At 35.2% G+C, this 16,092-nt stretch overlaps 3 protein-coding genes across 4 annotated transcripts in view; all 3 read right to left on the bottom strand.

Moving 5' to 3' along the window:
• LOC133517046 (proton channel OtopLc-like) overlaps nt 1–16,092 on the bottom strand; it is an 84,767-nt gene that overhangs the window by 18,316 nt on the left and 50,359 nt on the right. For both annotated transcript variants that reach the window (XM_061850186.1, XM_061850187.1), the window contains exon 6: nt 12,969–13,157. In XM_061850186.1, the coding sequence (XP_061706170.1) occupies nt 12,969–13,157 (189 nt within the window). The remainder of the gene's footprint in view (nt 1–12,968; nt 13,158–16,092) is intronic.
• On the bottom strand, nt 762–4,679 carry LOC133517048 (uncharacterized). Its single transcript, XM_061850189.1, has one exon. The coding sequence runs from the start codon at nt 2,666–2,668 to the stop codon at nt 866–868; it is 1,803 nt and encodes a 600-aa protein (XP_061706173.1). The 5' UTR covers nt 2,669–4,679; the 3' UTR covers nt 762–865.
• LOC133517047 (uncharacterized) lies at nt 4,672–7,088 on the bottom strand. The gene has a single exon (XM_061850188.1). It carries the CDS (start codon nt 6,676–6,678, stop codon nt 4,828–4,830), a length of 1,851 nt encoding a protein of 616 aa, XP_061706172.1. The 5' UTR covers nt 6,679–7,088; the 3' UTR covers nt 4,672–4,827.

Here is a 16,092-nt window from a genome sequence, read left to right as displayed (position 1 = left end):
ACCAAGTTTGAACAGTATAGCTCTTATAGTTTCGGAAAAAAGTGGCTGTGACATAATCGGACAGACAAACGGACATGACGAATCTATAAGTATAAGGGTTCCGTTTTTTGCCATTTGGCTACGGAACCCTAAAAATGGGCTGAAATATGCTGAAAATTGCGAGGATAAGGGCTTATATTTGCCTGCCGTTAAAGGTGAACATATGTCAGGCATTATGTTTCGCAATTATATATTTTCCAACCCTGAATAATATATTTTTAAAACAATACTTAATTATCTTTTTTAACTTAATATAGTTAAAATTTAAAAACACAATGTATATGTATGTATATATGTATGTGTGAAAGTAATTGTATGTATGTATGTGTATTTTTGTTATGAGCAATACAATGCTCCACTAATTCTTGTGGTATTTCGGCAACATGAATATTTTTCGACATCATTAGCAAATGCCGTCATATTTAAACTAATTTACACAACACCTGAACCTTCTTCAAGAATCAGCCGCCCAGAGGCCTATAAAAAGGTTGCATTGTGTTTTGAGTTTTTAGGTTTAACTTAAGTTTTTTTTTATAGGTACATGTATATTGTAGATTATGTCTATTACAATGAAGCCTCCTTTCTCTTTTGAATCTTTATTTTGATAAATCAAAATTGAATTTGTCTTAGCAAGTTTCGAATCGTGGGCGGCTAGAGGATAAATAAATAAAAATATGAGTAAAATGAGACAAAAATAAGATTATTTTTCACAGTGATACAATTTTATTTTTTCCTTTCACTAACAAATTTGATATATTAAACACACAATATTACCAAATGCAGAAAGATTAATTCAAAGTTCTTACTCCTATTCAAGTACAAATATTTATTTATCAGCGTGCATTAATTCAATTAATAATATTATAAATGAAATTACCAAACCTGTGCTTAAAATACTAAACGGTACAATAAAATCTATTAACTTCAAACTACTAATTTCAAATGAACCACCAATATTCGAATTTACATCGTCATGTATCATATGATTTTTTTTAACGACACCCACAAAACCATTATCAACTAAGCGCAACATTTTAAGCTGAAAATCTTTTAAAAGTGGGAAACCGCGTTTAAGAAATATGACATATAGAGCGTTGTACAGTTTTTCTTTCATGAGATGGATTTGTGCCTTTTTTGCTGGATTTTTATTTATCCACCAAAGGTATCGATAGTAGTTTGTAACTGTGTACTTCTTTTGCGTTTTTGCCACCGTATCCATGGATAAATCGGCAGTTTCGCAACCCAGTGTTTCTAGATATTCTTCATGTATAATAGGAACTTGACCAGAGTATTTCATAAACGGAGCTATATCTAGCGCGAAACACGGTGTAAAGTTGTAATCATTTAATGACATATATTTATTCAATTGTGGCTTGCTGATCCGATATGTAGTAAAACTTGTTAGCTTGCTTTGATAAAAACAATTAACTAAAAATCCAAACCATATCCAATGAACAATAATCAAGTTTTTAAATTTGGGTCCTTTGAGACTCAATGTAATATTTTGTGTCCAATTACCAAAAAGATTAAGAACTTCAGAAGATCTATCATTATTTAGTACAGTGTTATTATTTGAAAGAAGAAATGAACAAAGTAAGAATATGAACAGTAATGATAGCCATACTAGTGGTTTAAACACTATGTAAATGATTTTCCATCGTTCTAAGAGACCGGCGCTAGGAGTCACTGTAACGAAACTATCTTCAAACGCAAAGTGAGTCCATATAGAGTCAAAGAATAGCGCTCGTCGACTGTTCAACGCAAAGGCCCCAATCACTAAATCCACTTCATTTTCATATAATTTCCCTAGTATTCCATTGACAGTAAAATTATCAGATACGTGGCCAAATTCTAAAGATTCGGGAAAAAATATATAATTTAAAGAAATATTTTCCATCTTTGCTAAAATGTTTAACAAAGCTATTTCGATTCCAACAGCTAATTTATTTTTCGGATCTATATCCGATATAACTATCGGTGGATAATTATGAGTTCCTACTTGTAAAACACAATTCTTAAGAACAGGAATATCATGTTCACGTATGGAGTTCATTAGGTCAGATTTCTTAACACTATTGCAATCACTTATTTTTATTATATTATTATAATTCCGACCACAGCCGCCTTCTGCATATGGAAAATAAGAATATATTGATGCATAATTATTTGTCTCTCTGACAATGACAAGCGTATGTATAATATGATACTTCCATAATGTATGAAATATTAGTATAAAATCATCTTTAGTTACATTAGGCATTATTATGACGTAAAGAGCATCTGGTTTGCGGTAATAATCATTGTTCATAAAGTCAATCAAATTTTGAAAATACGATAGGTTCTGGCCATATATTATAAAACTATTGGGCGATGTAGCGACATGCACGGAACCATCCTTTACGTAAAGCTTGACATTGTTGGTTTCATGAATCCTCCGAATCAACTTAGTGCTGACAATTTCATTGTTAATGATAGCTATCTCTGAGTTAAACTGAGATTTTGATGCAATAATATCTACAATACAATGCTCCACTAATTCTTGTGGTATTTCGGCAACATGAATATTTTCAATGGCCATAATAGTATAAATTATATAAATAAAATAATAAATCACTATTTTGTAAAGCATGACTGTCTATTGTGAGTGCGCTAATGATACTAACAGCTAAAGCCATGTGCGACAATAATGAATTTATGATAATACCTGTTAGATAACGTTCGTAATAACCAACCCAGAAAAATAATTGCTATAATTATGCTTTCTATAAACTCCAAACATTTTATAATATTTATTTCACGTTTCATTTACCTACATCATCATTATCAATATTATCATAGTCCTCACTACAGTTAAAAGGGAACCTCAAAATTCATTATCCGAACGTCGATTAATTTTTTTATGTAAGACCATGATACTTCGTCAGTTTATATGCAAAAAATACGAAATAACCAGTCTGTCGCCTGCGGTATTAACGGACCAATAGGACCTTCAAAATTTCAAGAAAAAAGATTATCCCACCTTAAAGTCAAGCAACGCACTTACAACCCCTCTGGTGTTGCGGGTGTCCATGGAGGACGGTAATAATCAGGCGACTCGTCTACTTGTTTTTTTTCTTTGCAAACTGACTAAGTGCCGTGTACCATATCTAAATGATGTCATTTACGAGAGTTATCATTCACGCGTGCATTTCGCTCATAATTGTTCGTACATGTTGCTCATATTGGTGAGTACAAAGCGCACGGGTGAATGATATTGATTACAAAATGACATCATTTAGTATCAGTTTGATGTAAAATGTAAGTTTGAATAAACCTCCCGGACGAGCTTGGTTGCGTGGATGAAACATAAAAAATGCTGAAAACTTAGACTTGCTAGCTCACTAATCTCACTATACTCATGCTACGGACATAATGAAAGGGGCAAAGCTAACCAGGCGAATGAGAGAAACCGCAACATGCAAAGATATTATATCCAAACTACCAACCAAAATAAAAAGATGTATCCAAAGGGTCGATGAAACAAACTCGTCACAATGGCTATCAATTATCCCTTCTACCGCAAACAACACCCACCTCATAGCCACTCAATTTAAAGATGCCCTAGCTATTCGCTATGCGCACGAACCTGCATGTCTCCCTCAGGCCTGCGATGGATGCGGGGAAAATAACTTTGACCTAAACCACGCACTTAACTGTAAAAAAGGCGGTTTAATAAAACAAGGCTACGACCAACAAAGATAGGTACGACCTTAAGCACTGGGCCGAACTAGCCTGGGGGACCGGCGCAACTGAACCCGTAATGCGTGATGCCACTGCGACTCAACCAGCCCGCATAGGAGATTTATTACTAGACAGTGTGTGGGAACCTGCAAGGAAAGCGTTCTTCGACGTTCGCATAGTAAATGCTGACGCTTCCTCTTACAGCAACCTCACCTGGCAAAAAACAGCACAGAGCCAAGGAAAATATCTAAAATACGACAAAGCAACAGAGGACCTACGAGCATCCTATACGCAACTATTCATCTCATGCGATGGAGCTGTAGGGACAGAATACAATAGTTTCTTTAAAAAAACAGCATCAAAATTAAATGGTAAATGGGGAAAAGCGTATTCACAAATTATTTTCTGGCTGAAAGTTAAAGTTCAAATTTCCGTAATTAGAGCTGTCTCAATAAGAGTCAGAGGCACAAGACGACACATTAAAGCTTTTAAGTGCGAAGATGGTGCAGGAATCATTTACTGAAAGTCCCCCAAGACTCTTCTCTTCTACTACCTCTTCATATCACTACTGAAGGCAGCAGCATTTTTTATATACTCTTTACTTTACTTTATGTATATTGTATCTTACTTTAATAAATATCTTAACTCTCTTCATTAACCAAATGCGGAATTTGAGGATGGATAGACTGAGAGTTAGTAAAAATACGGAAATCGATCTGCAACAAAGTTCAAGTTAGAGAGGTCATAGATTGATGATATCTCAGATACAGAGATCAATTTCTAAGAAATTCTAATAAAAACAACAATTTAGCTAATGTAATCCTTCAATTATAGTCTCAGTAAAAGAGGTAAAATACACTCTCAGTCTCAATAGTAGAGGTAAATGTGACTAAAAAATCGAAACAACGAATCTCAGTTACAGAGGTTTGTTTTATCTTACTAACAGTGGTAATTCAATGCTAAAGTGTCGGGACCGCAACATAAGTCCCACCTATGGAGGTTTCCCACCTATCCAGATAACACTTAACCAAGTTTCACTGTATAAGCATCGTTAAGAATAATGCTTATTTAAGGACTGAAAACCCAGTTTACATTTCTTCTGCGTGTGTACGAAAACTCAATAGTAAATATGAAGCATGACAATATTATGCCGGAAATCAGAATGGCAAACGGTATAGTTAGATCTTCTAATATAAGAACACGTATCTCTAATGAATGATTTATAGCCGCTGATGTCCTTGAATATTTACGTAGACAGTGAAAACTTTTAATAGCTTCAATAAAACCATATTCAGCAAAACGCCATATATGTGATTCGAACGTATCCAAAAGCGGAAATCCACGTTTGAAAAATATACCATAGAGCAAATTATAAAAGTTGTTTCTCATCAGATGAATTTTTTTTATTCCGTGTGGATGCTGGGTAATCCACCATTGATATCTTAAGTAATTTGTTACGGTGTACTTGGTCTGTGTTTTTGCTACTTGGTCCAGAGCTAGATCTCCAGTCTCGCATTCTTGATATTCTAAATATTTTTCATTTATTATAGGAATATCGCCCGAGTTTTTCAAAAACGGCCCTATATCAGTAGCTAAACAAGGGCTCCAATTATAGTTACGTAAATTCATGTATTCATTTACTTGAGATTTATACAATCTATATGTTGTGTAAGTCGTTAATTGCGTTTGATAGAAAGTGCATAGTAAAAACATATACCATATCCAATGTATTGTAAGCACGTTTTTATAAATATTGTCTGTTAGAACCAAAGCCGTATTATTAGTAGTGTTTCCAATAAGTTTGAATACCACTGAACAATAATAATTGTGTTTTCGGCTCCCACTCGAATTATTAAAAAATGATAAAAACATAGCACAAATAAAGTATAGTAACAGTATTATTGACCAACCGAATGTATTAAATATAATATAAACTATTTTCCATCTTTCCAATAAATCAGCTCTAGGAGATATAGCCACAAAACTATCTTCAACTGTCAAGTGCGAGCAAATGTAACTAAAAAATGCTGATCGTCTATGATTTAGCGCGAAACCCCCAAAAACAACGTCAACTTCATTTTTATATAACTTGCTGAGAACTCCAGTTACTGTGAAATTATCAGAAATATTTCCAAATTCATCCGTTTCGGGGAAAAATGTATAATTTAAGGTTATGTTCTCTTGCGCAAAAAACATTTCTACCAAGTATCGCTCAATACCTACAGCAAATATATTGTCAGGGTTCGGGTCCTCTAAAACCAATGGAGGGTAGTTGTGAGTAGCGACACGTAGAGTGCAATTCCTTAATGCAGGTTTATCCAGATAATCAATAATTAGGAAGACGTCCCATACATCAGAATCTTCACATTCGCATACCTTGATAATATTGTTGTAGCCCAACCCACACCATCCCTCTTCGTAAGGAAAATAAGTGTATATTGATGCTTTATTATCCACGTCACCAGTAATAATGAGGGCTTTTATTATATGGTATTCCCACAATAATCGAAATATCGCTAAACGGTCCTCTTTGGCTGTTTCTGTTAAAATAATGATATGCAAGGACTCTGGTTTTCGATTCCAATCTCTGTCTAATTCACCAATTACAACTTTTAAAGCCACAAAGTCTTCAACGTGTATTATAAACACATGAGGTGATGTGTTGTTCACTGGCTTGTTGTAGTCTTTGATATATAGCTTGGCATTGCTTGATGCATGAATACCACGAATCATATCGTTGGTCATCTCATCGTTGTTAATTATAGCCAATTCAGCCCCAATGTGGACTCTGGATATTATATTTACAAGGCAAGTCGCTAAATCGTTTATATGATCATCCGCCAAGGTAAAATATTCTATACTGAGCACAATGTGAAATTGTCCAATGATGTAAAAAAGTACTTCAAGATTAAAATACATGTCTATTTCATATCAACTTTTAAATAAAAGTGATTATGTGAATACATTCATTGGTCATAAGGGTAAGTCTTAGTCGGGAAAAGCAAGTTTTTGATAAATTGTAGAGAAGATTAATTTTTTTGTTTATTCACAAATACCATTACCTTTATATAAACTCAACTGGAATTGAGTAATGATTTATAAATCAACAACATACATTTATAGTTGATTGTTAACCAAGGGATAAAAGGCACTCATTTCTGTCGAGCTAGTTTGGCGCTCACACGCTGGGAGACCGACAATAGTCTGAGACTAAAATGGTGCCTTTCACCCTAGTTAAACACTCTATTTTTCATTTCGAAGACGAGGAAAGTAAAATACATGTGTATTTTAAAAAGCATGACTAAGAATTGTACTTACTGTTTAGACAAAAAAAATAATCTAATTTATAAGTTTTGTTTTTTCCTCGCAAGTGTGTTGAAAAACGTCGTATAAAACGTGTGTGCTATGGTCATTACACACATCGGCTTTCTTATTGTCTACAATATCGCCTCGTGTGTAATGACCAACTTAGCACACTTGTATCATAATGTACTATTCGATATGCAGTAGTCAACTATACAAAAAATTACAAATTACGTGCTGCCGCGCTCCCATAGAAAAGACTAAACGGGCGCGGGGCGGAACTAAATAGTCGCGCGTTTTTGTCTTTTGTACTACGTTTTTGTCTACCCAGATACTGAACAATTTTCATGAATTATCTAGGTCTTATGGTAAAAAAGTATTATTTTAGATGACTTGTATATAAAGCATTGTATGCAATAGTAATATAATCAAGCTTTTCTTAATTATTTAGGTCTTATGGTAAAAAAGTATTATTTTAGATGACTTGTATATAAAGCATTGTATGCAATAGTAATATAATCAAGCTTTTCAATCTCGTACCTTACTTAGGCAACTCAGCAAGCTTGTTTAAAAACGGTACTCGAATGAAAAGCTCTCTATTGTAACACGATTGTATAAAATACTATTTTCATCTCTCCTATTCGGAAAGTTCACCTTTCATATGCTGATAGCCGGGTGGAAAACTACATTTCCCACCCTTGGGTGGAAAGTATTTTTTTATTTATTTGTACTTCAAGCCGTTGCTTGCAGCCATATATGCTATATTATTCAGTTTAAAGTTTAAAGTTCAGCATAAATATTTATGAATAAATAAATCATTACATTACATTCATTCAATCGGTTCCACTTTTTTTAAGCCGCGTGCGTATACATTAAGACAGTTTCAGAAACCAGAAGAAACATTCCAATTTAAGATCGGATTGTCTATGGCTTTAGATTTGTTTTCGATCAAAGTGTAAATGGCGGCAATTCCAGTCATGACCTACATTTCTTGTGTTTAACTTTCCTCGTAATGAAAAGTAGAGTGTTTAACTCGGGTAAAAGTAACCATCTCACCCTCGAACACTCACTCACTCCGTTCACTTCACTTCACTCCTATTACTATTCACCTATTCCTATTGCTATTCACTTCGTTCGAGCGCCAAAATATATCGGATGACATTGTTCACTTTCCACCCTTGGTTAACAATCTACTATTTTCATCATTTACTTTGGCCTGATCTTAAGAGGAAAGAGGACGGCCGATTCTCCATACAAACGTAGTCCCCATTTTCCTCTCTGAATATTGACATTTTGGAAAATATTTTTACATAATTTGATGTTTACTAACCATAGCTATGCTCCTACGTTTGACTTTTTTGGATTATTGTATTATTATAAAAATTAGGAGTGAAAAACAGATATAAATTCTTCTAACTTCTATAATAATTAAAAATTCGAAAAAATCAAACGTAGAGGCATAGCTGTGGTTAATATACAACAAATTGTGTCAAAACATTTTCAATAATGTTAATATCCAGAGAGGAAAATGAGGACTACGTTTGTATGAAAAGGTGATTTCGCAAGGTTCCTCCACTTTCTTCTTAACAATATATCACAGGGAAATAGGTTCAACAAATTCTTTGAATGAGAAAAACATTGGAAACCCCTTCACCAATTTTTCCATTAATTCGGTCTCAACAGGGTTATTCCACGGTTATTCAGACTCTGTCAAAAAAGGACTAAGTATCACTTTGAGGGAACGCTCCGAACTAATCCGATATGAAATTCAAACTTGTTGGCAATTGACAAAACAGATTCTTGAGCTTATTTTCTTGAAGTTGCAGGTATTCGTGTCATCCACGATTACGCGCAGATTTGTCAAATCTAACACCTTTAATGGCTTAAATAACTTAACACGAGTCAAGGAACGCATGTAATGACACGATCCATATAGTAGTAGTCCGGTTTATTTAATACGAAGCCAGGAAATGCGTTCCGGCCGAATGCAATATAGTGCTTATTCTCAAAATGACGCAAAAATAGATTATTGAACGAACTAAAGATAACTTATAATAATGCCACCTTCCTTTGAAGTGTCAAAAAACCGACAACTTCCCGATTGCTCACCACGATAGACAACAGATAGCCTGTCGCCCGCCATTGTATACCATTGCCCCCTGTACACAATGGCGAATGATGTGGTGCTCAAGAATATGGAAATTAATTTTTCACACCACCTGCTCGACAATTCCAAATTATATATCATGCAAACCTTACCGAAAGCAAATCATTATAGCCCTTGGCTTTAGCCGGATAGTAATATTGTACTGAATTTCATTATAACCCGCCGGGACATAATGTGATTTCACTTCTCATAGTTCTTATTGTTATGTTTTTAAAGCCTAATTTCGTGAAGCCCGAACGCCGCCACACGCGGCGCGTCGGCTGCCGCACTGATTTCAAAATCGAGTTTATTTATTCGAAAATCGTACTGACCACCACAAGCTGAATATTGTTTATGAATAAATAAATGGGAAAAAAACAAAAGCCGCGAGTGCTACAAGACGCTTGACGCTGTGTATCAAACATTAATTTTCATTTTTGATTTATTTTAATAAAATATTGTTTCTAGTAGCCTTAGTTTTATTTATTGTCTCGCAGGAGGTAAGAAAAGTAGAGTATACTCCTCGGAGATAAAGCTGTTTTTGTCTTGGGCGCGCTTATATCCCTCACTGCACACAGGACTCAGTATTAACCCCCTCGCTGCACTCGGGAGTTAAATCTGAGTCCTTCCTTACGTTCAGAGGGCCTACCGCGAACCACGTTCGACATGTTGCCTCTCTGTCGCACTTGTAAATTTGTACGTAAGTGTGACAGGGAAGCAACACGTCGAACGTGGTTCGCGGTAGGCCCTCAGGATTCAATATCGCGCCCGTGACATAACTTTATCCCCTTGGTGTATAATCCACTATTTCCTACTCCTCTACTGTTATCTGTCATTTATGCATTCATTAACACGAATATAAGAACATACATAAAAGGTTTCAAGAAAAGTCTATATTGTCTATTCCTCATAAAAGCTCTTTTGCTTTTAATCGCTATAACGTTACTGCGATTAATGGCTACCAACCTAACAAAACCAAAACGAATACAGTTTTAAACTAAGTGCATTGCTGCCAACTTACAAAATATTCATTTGGTTGCGAAGTAAAAATAATTACTTCATAAGTCAGAAACACGCATGTGACACCCGTAATATAGCAACACCCATAGACTACGAAGACCACTTAGCGTTGCTTGTTAGTCTCCGTAGGCTATGGGTGGCCAAAATTGAGAAACAACTGTCCAAAAATTTAATTTAGCAAGTAGCAAGTACCAGGGCCTCATGAGTTACGAGGTGTCGCTGACCGGCCGGCCGCGGCCCGGGGCGGGCCGGGCGCGTAACAAGGTATGCTCGCGCGTCTTGGCTATATACTTTTGCTTTGTTTACCTAAATTAAGATTTATTTTTGTTGACTCGTAGGAAAAATATTGTATGCAACGTTGTATAAGTAGGTCAAAAAATGCTCGTGGCGTATTCTCTACTCACGCCACTCGCCTTTTTTGACCCTTCTTATACAACTGTTGCATAAAATACTATAATGGGTTTTCCAATTGCAATCTTATTTCTCATAATGAAATGCCTAGAATTATCAACCACAATTGTTTGCTTCGAATGTCTATAAATTAACAGTACCTATATGATTGTTATCGTTATAATATTTGTTTACCTGCCTACCTAATGTCACCTGATAAATAAATGGTTGTTCCACTTTTTATTCTTATCGTTTAGTAATCTGTTATACTTCATGTTATTAATTGATAACACTCTATCACAACCACAAAACTATAATTTACCCAGTCATCGTTAAGCCAAGAAAATTAATGTTGGTTAAAATATCAGTTAGCGACACTCTTAAAAAAAAGTACCTAGGTAATTAAAAAAAAACCGATGTATGGACAGTTCCAAATCTTTGTACTGATTGAATGCAAATATTCGAACGAGCGAGCGAAGCGAAGTGAAGTTCTTACATTCAACTTGGAACACACACAGCTGGCTAGGGGCACGTCTCGGTATCTCGATTTTTTTAAGATGAACTATAAGAGGATAGTTTGATGGACAATAACTTAAGTAAATTTGTTCGACTTCAAATTAAATTAGGTAAACTCGTAGTTGAGGGCATTTTATTTTAGTCATTAAATTATGAACAGGCTCGATCAAGGAGTCTTGGAGCTACAAGACCCTAGAAGGCCAAAAAGCTATTTGTGAGGAGTCTTGCTATTCTGGTAATTTTATTTGCACGAAAATATGGTCGAGTTTGATATCAAACGAAAGTGCTCGGTTTACACATTTATAATATTGTTTTCTAATTTACAATTTTAATAATTAGCATGATAAAAACGAAATAAAATAAACATAATGTATGTATTTGACATATGAAAAAAAAATATTACGGCTTACCACAGATACAGTTTATGTTAATCTCTATGGTCACTTAAATCTATCAGTTAAGGGCTCCACAGACCTTGCAATAAATCGCACGCGGTTTTCGATCCTTTTCCGACTAAGTACATACAATTGATCTGTCTTTTTGGTGAACTGCGAGTTCTCAGTTCGGGTCGAACTACTAGATTTTTTTTTTTTCATACGTCTAACTGCTGAGCACAGACCTTTCCTTAACGCATTCAGGGCTAAGTGGAGGATCCGTGCGAGATCGCCTTTTCATAAAACGTAGTTGTTATCTTCCTTTCTGGATGTTCACATTATTGCAAATATTTTGACACGATTTTTTGTATATTAAACACAGCTATGCCGTTTGATTTTTTTTTTTTAATTTTTAATTGGTATAAGAGTTAGGATCATTTAAAAATTTGCATGAAATCTGTTTTTCGCTCCGAATTTTTACAATAATCAAAAAATCTAAAAAAAGTCAAAGGTAGGGGCAGCTATGGTTAATATACATCAAAAGTGAGGAAAATGGGGACTACGTTTGTATGGAGATGCGGTCGTCCCCTCTTTTCTTAAGACGCTACGCTACGAGTGAATAAGTTATACGAGATAAAATGTCAACGGGAGACCTATTCAAATATTGTTATCAAATGTTTAAGTATGGTAATGATCTGCTAGCTATCAACATTTGCAGTGAAATTGGAATTAAAACTAAAAGGTACTGAAAGTACCTCAACGAAAAACTGCGGCGATTCGAACGGAGCGTACTTAAAAAACAATCAGTCGTGCCTAAAGAAATCATATCCTTATCCTCTAGGCATCAAGCCCTTTTTGCCATGGGCAAAAGAAGTCAAGGTTTGACGAAAACAACTGTCATATCCCAAACTCTCCATTTCAAAGAGCAAACTAGGAATAAGTATGGTCACAAAAATGGGCAGTAAAATATCAAATTAAATAGTTCCAAGAAACTCATTAAGTACGATCCGGGGTTCGAACCCACAACCTATGGTTTGAGTCAAACACAATTCAAAAAAGAGTCCCTTCTGTGGACAATGCATTCAAAGTTAGCGGCTTGAGTTAACATAAGTATGTCACGTTTTACTTATTTGAGTCTCAAGTACAAAAAATGCAATGTCGCCTGTAACCTGCAAGCGTACAGCGAAAAAGATCTTCTAAATCTCTTAACTATTGGAAATGGAAATTATTACAATTATAAATGGGTTTAGAAGTCCAGAGACGAATGTATAAGTGCTAAAATATTACAATATTATGAACCAACATGGACTACTTTTTTAACTCGTCATTTCAGCAGTTTGGAAAAAAATCGTCAGAAATCTTATTTCCAATGTCTACAGGAAAGAGGCGAACGAGTTAAGCATACTTACAATAAAATGTGTAGGACCCGTTTATATGGAATGGTAGGTATTTAAACTTACCGACAGCGCCCATTCTGAGGTAGAAGCTTCCATAGTGGTGAGTTCTCGTGCTGAGAGCGAACCCGAGGGACAGCCGCTTCGCAGCGTTCGACGGCATCTGGTACTGCGGGTGTGGCGCGGTGACAGTGCTGCGGTCCGTCCGCGAAGAACACGAGTCCGACTCGGAGGGAGACGAACTTGAGTCCGATTCTACATAAGGAAAATAATCTTATAATATATTTTTTTACTAAAAGACTTTTACCAAGAATAGCCACTTTACAAAACTAATTTAGATGCCACTAAATTCATTTATGGAACATTTTGTCCCCTGCCTGCTTTATGGCCACATCTCAAAATGTATGATTTATGAGATTATTGCAGATTCGCGTCTAAACGATCTATTGATTCGATTGATTCTAAAATCAATTAAATTACGACCTTAATTCAAAAAAAAGGAAAGTTCCTTTAAAGCCCGTGGCCGTATGTATGTTTCAAAAAATCGTCTACTTATTCCCTACAATATAGACACAAATCAAAATGGCCCGTTTTAAGATTATTATTCATGAATTGCACAAATATTGAAGCAACTTTTTGAGCTGTGTCATCATAGAATATAAGTAAATACCTATGATCCATATTACAATGAATCCATTCAAATATAAACAATATAAATGAAATTTCATCATGCTACAACAGTAAGCGTGAAAATATAATAATAAAATGCACTTTGTGCTAAGCAAGTTACCATCAATCTCACTGGAATGTATTTTCGTAGTTTTGCCATATCTTAAGTTAAGTTAAGTTCAAGACGGTTAAGCCGGGATAAGAGTAACAGCCCGCGTAGCCAACGTACCTATCGTTCACGCTCCGTGGCGAACGAAACGCAACTGTCACAGTCGCACTAATAAAGAAGAGTGATAGAGAGAGATAGCTACGATAAGCTACGAAGCGTAAACGATATGCATGTTGGCTACGCGGGCGGGCCTTCATACCGGGTCTTGTTTACACATTGATTAGTTTTTGGTGCGAATAGATACAATACCTACATTTGCTAGTAAACACGTAGCAAGGAGCAAAAGTATTAAGGCACATAAGCGTGGTAACCACATGTACCGGAACGATCACAGCGCTTGATGTGGCCAAATATGGCAAAAATGCTACGTGTGTTGCTGTCAATTCCCATACTATTCCGTTATTATGTTCACGTTTTTCCTTTAAAACCATATTTACGATAAAAATAGGTCACGATAGCTGATAAATGGTAAATTGCAATAATACTGGACGAAACAGTAATAGTAAACTTTATATATTTCCAACATCGAGCTAGAAATAGGCTTTTACAGTAGCGGAAAAAACTATCATATTGTGATTTTTCTGTAATTTTTTTCAAATTAGATAAACCAAGAACAGAATTTGTTGATAACTAATCAAAAAAGGTTATATTGATTTATTCTCAACCAATTATACGCTAACAGGCCGGTACATATTTCGAAATTCAATTTGAATTCATTTTTCTGGAATTTAGCGTCCGTCACTAGGTCGATAAAAAACGGAATATCGTGCTAATTCATAATCATATTTGTAAGAAATATCAGTTCCATCATGGGGAGACCTCGTGGAAATAAAAACTTACCTATAAATGGCTATAGAAATGGCTTCACACAATCGACGCTGGCTAAGCAATTTCAAGTTCATCAGTCTACTATATCGAAAAATGTGGGGTTTTGAAACGGGAAAAAGCTCACGGAGGTGTCAAAAGGCCCAACAGACCTGGTCACCCACGCTGCACATCAAGTTTGGTAGACCGCAACATTTTCCGAATAGCAAGACACAATCCACGACTCACGGGGAGAGACATTATGCGGAAAATATCGTGTGGAAATTCAGTTTCTGTGTCCGTACGTACTGTAAGAATTAAAGGAAGAGTGGGATCGCATTCCAAGTTCTTTCCTCGCGAAGTTGATTGCATCACTGCCCCGAAGATGCCAAGATGTTCTTGATGCAAAAGGTTTCAGTACCAAGTACTAATCTAATATTTTGATTTTCAGTGCAGAATCTGTAATTTTTGTTGTTTTCTTTATTAATAAACCACTTTTACCTATATTTCGAGTATTAGTTATTTTATGCACTTTTTTAATAAACTCGTACAAAACGAGTTTTTTATATGGTGTCATACAAATGTAGTATATCATCTAAAGGACTTTCACATGATAGTCGTTTAGGCAACCTTAGTCGTTCTCATAAAAAAAATACTTAAAAATAACACAAATATGATAGATTATTTTCCGTTACTGTATATCATATAGTATTATTCCAGGCTTACCAACGTAATGGCTAAATATTTTATCTAGTCTATGTCAACGCAGAGTCTTGCTTGGATGTTAATAAAATAGTATGGCTAATACAGTGTACCAACATTAGGTAATTGTAATATTAGTTATAATGACAGTTACTGAAAGCCCGTCAGAAACATACTTTTGGCACTATTTTGGCACGAAGAGTTGTCTGTCGTCTGTCACAACAAACGTTGTGATAAGCGAAAGAACATATGTTTTAACATAAAATGAGTTCATTAAAACCTGTGAAGGAGGGCAAAACTTTTATACTTGAAAGCATCATACGTATCCCCAGGAAGAGGATCACGAAGTGGGCCATCAAAACATAATGAAACATACATTTTTTCATTGAATTTGTATCGAAACAACGACGAGGAAAATTAACCGAATAATATAAAATACACAGATAATTCTGACTATTTTCAGTAAAGCAAAAGTCAAGTGTGTTTAACATTGAAAACGAAAAGATTCCGCACATTGGTAACTGTATTACTCGTATAGTAAACATTTTTAAGGAATAATCTTTATTTTGTTGAGCTCATTATTTGACAGCTCCCCAGTAGTTGCGAACGCTAAGTGGCGCTGCCACCGTGCACGCTCCCAATCTTCAAAAATATGCATACTGTTTTACTTGGTTTAAGATTTACAAATTAAGCATTATATTTTGTGGGACAAATTAAGCCCAATAATATGATTGACTCAAAATAAAAGAAGTTCAACCCAATTGCACACTCAACTGTCAGAATTTTGACACGCGATTTCTCTTAAAGTTTCAGTCTTGTTTTTTTTTAAATGTAGCTATATAGCAG

The sequence above is a fragment of the Cydia pomonella genome, chromosome 4 (genome assembly GCF_033807575.1).
Source record: "Cydia pomonella isolate Wapato2018A chromosome 4, ilCydPomo1, whole genome shotgun sequence".
NCBI classification, from domain to species: domain Eukaryota; kingdom Metazoa; phylum Arthropoda; class Insecta; order Lepidoptera; family Tortricidae; genus Cydia; species Cydia pomonella.
The sequence above is the reverse complement of the archived record's forward strand: the minus strand, read 5'-3'. Positions and strand labels throughout refer to the sequence as shown.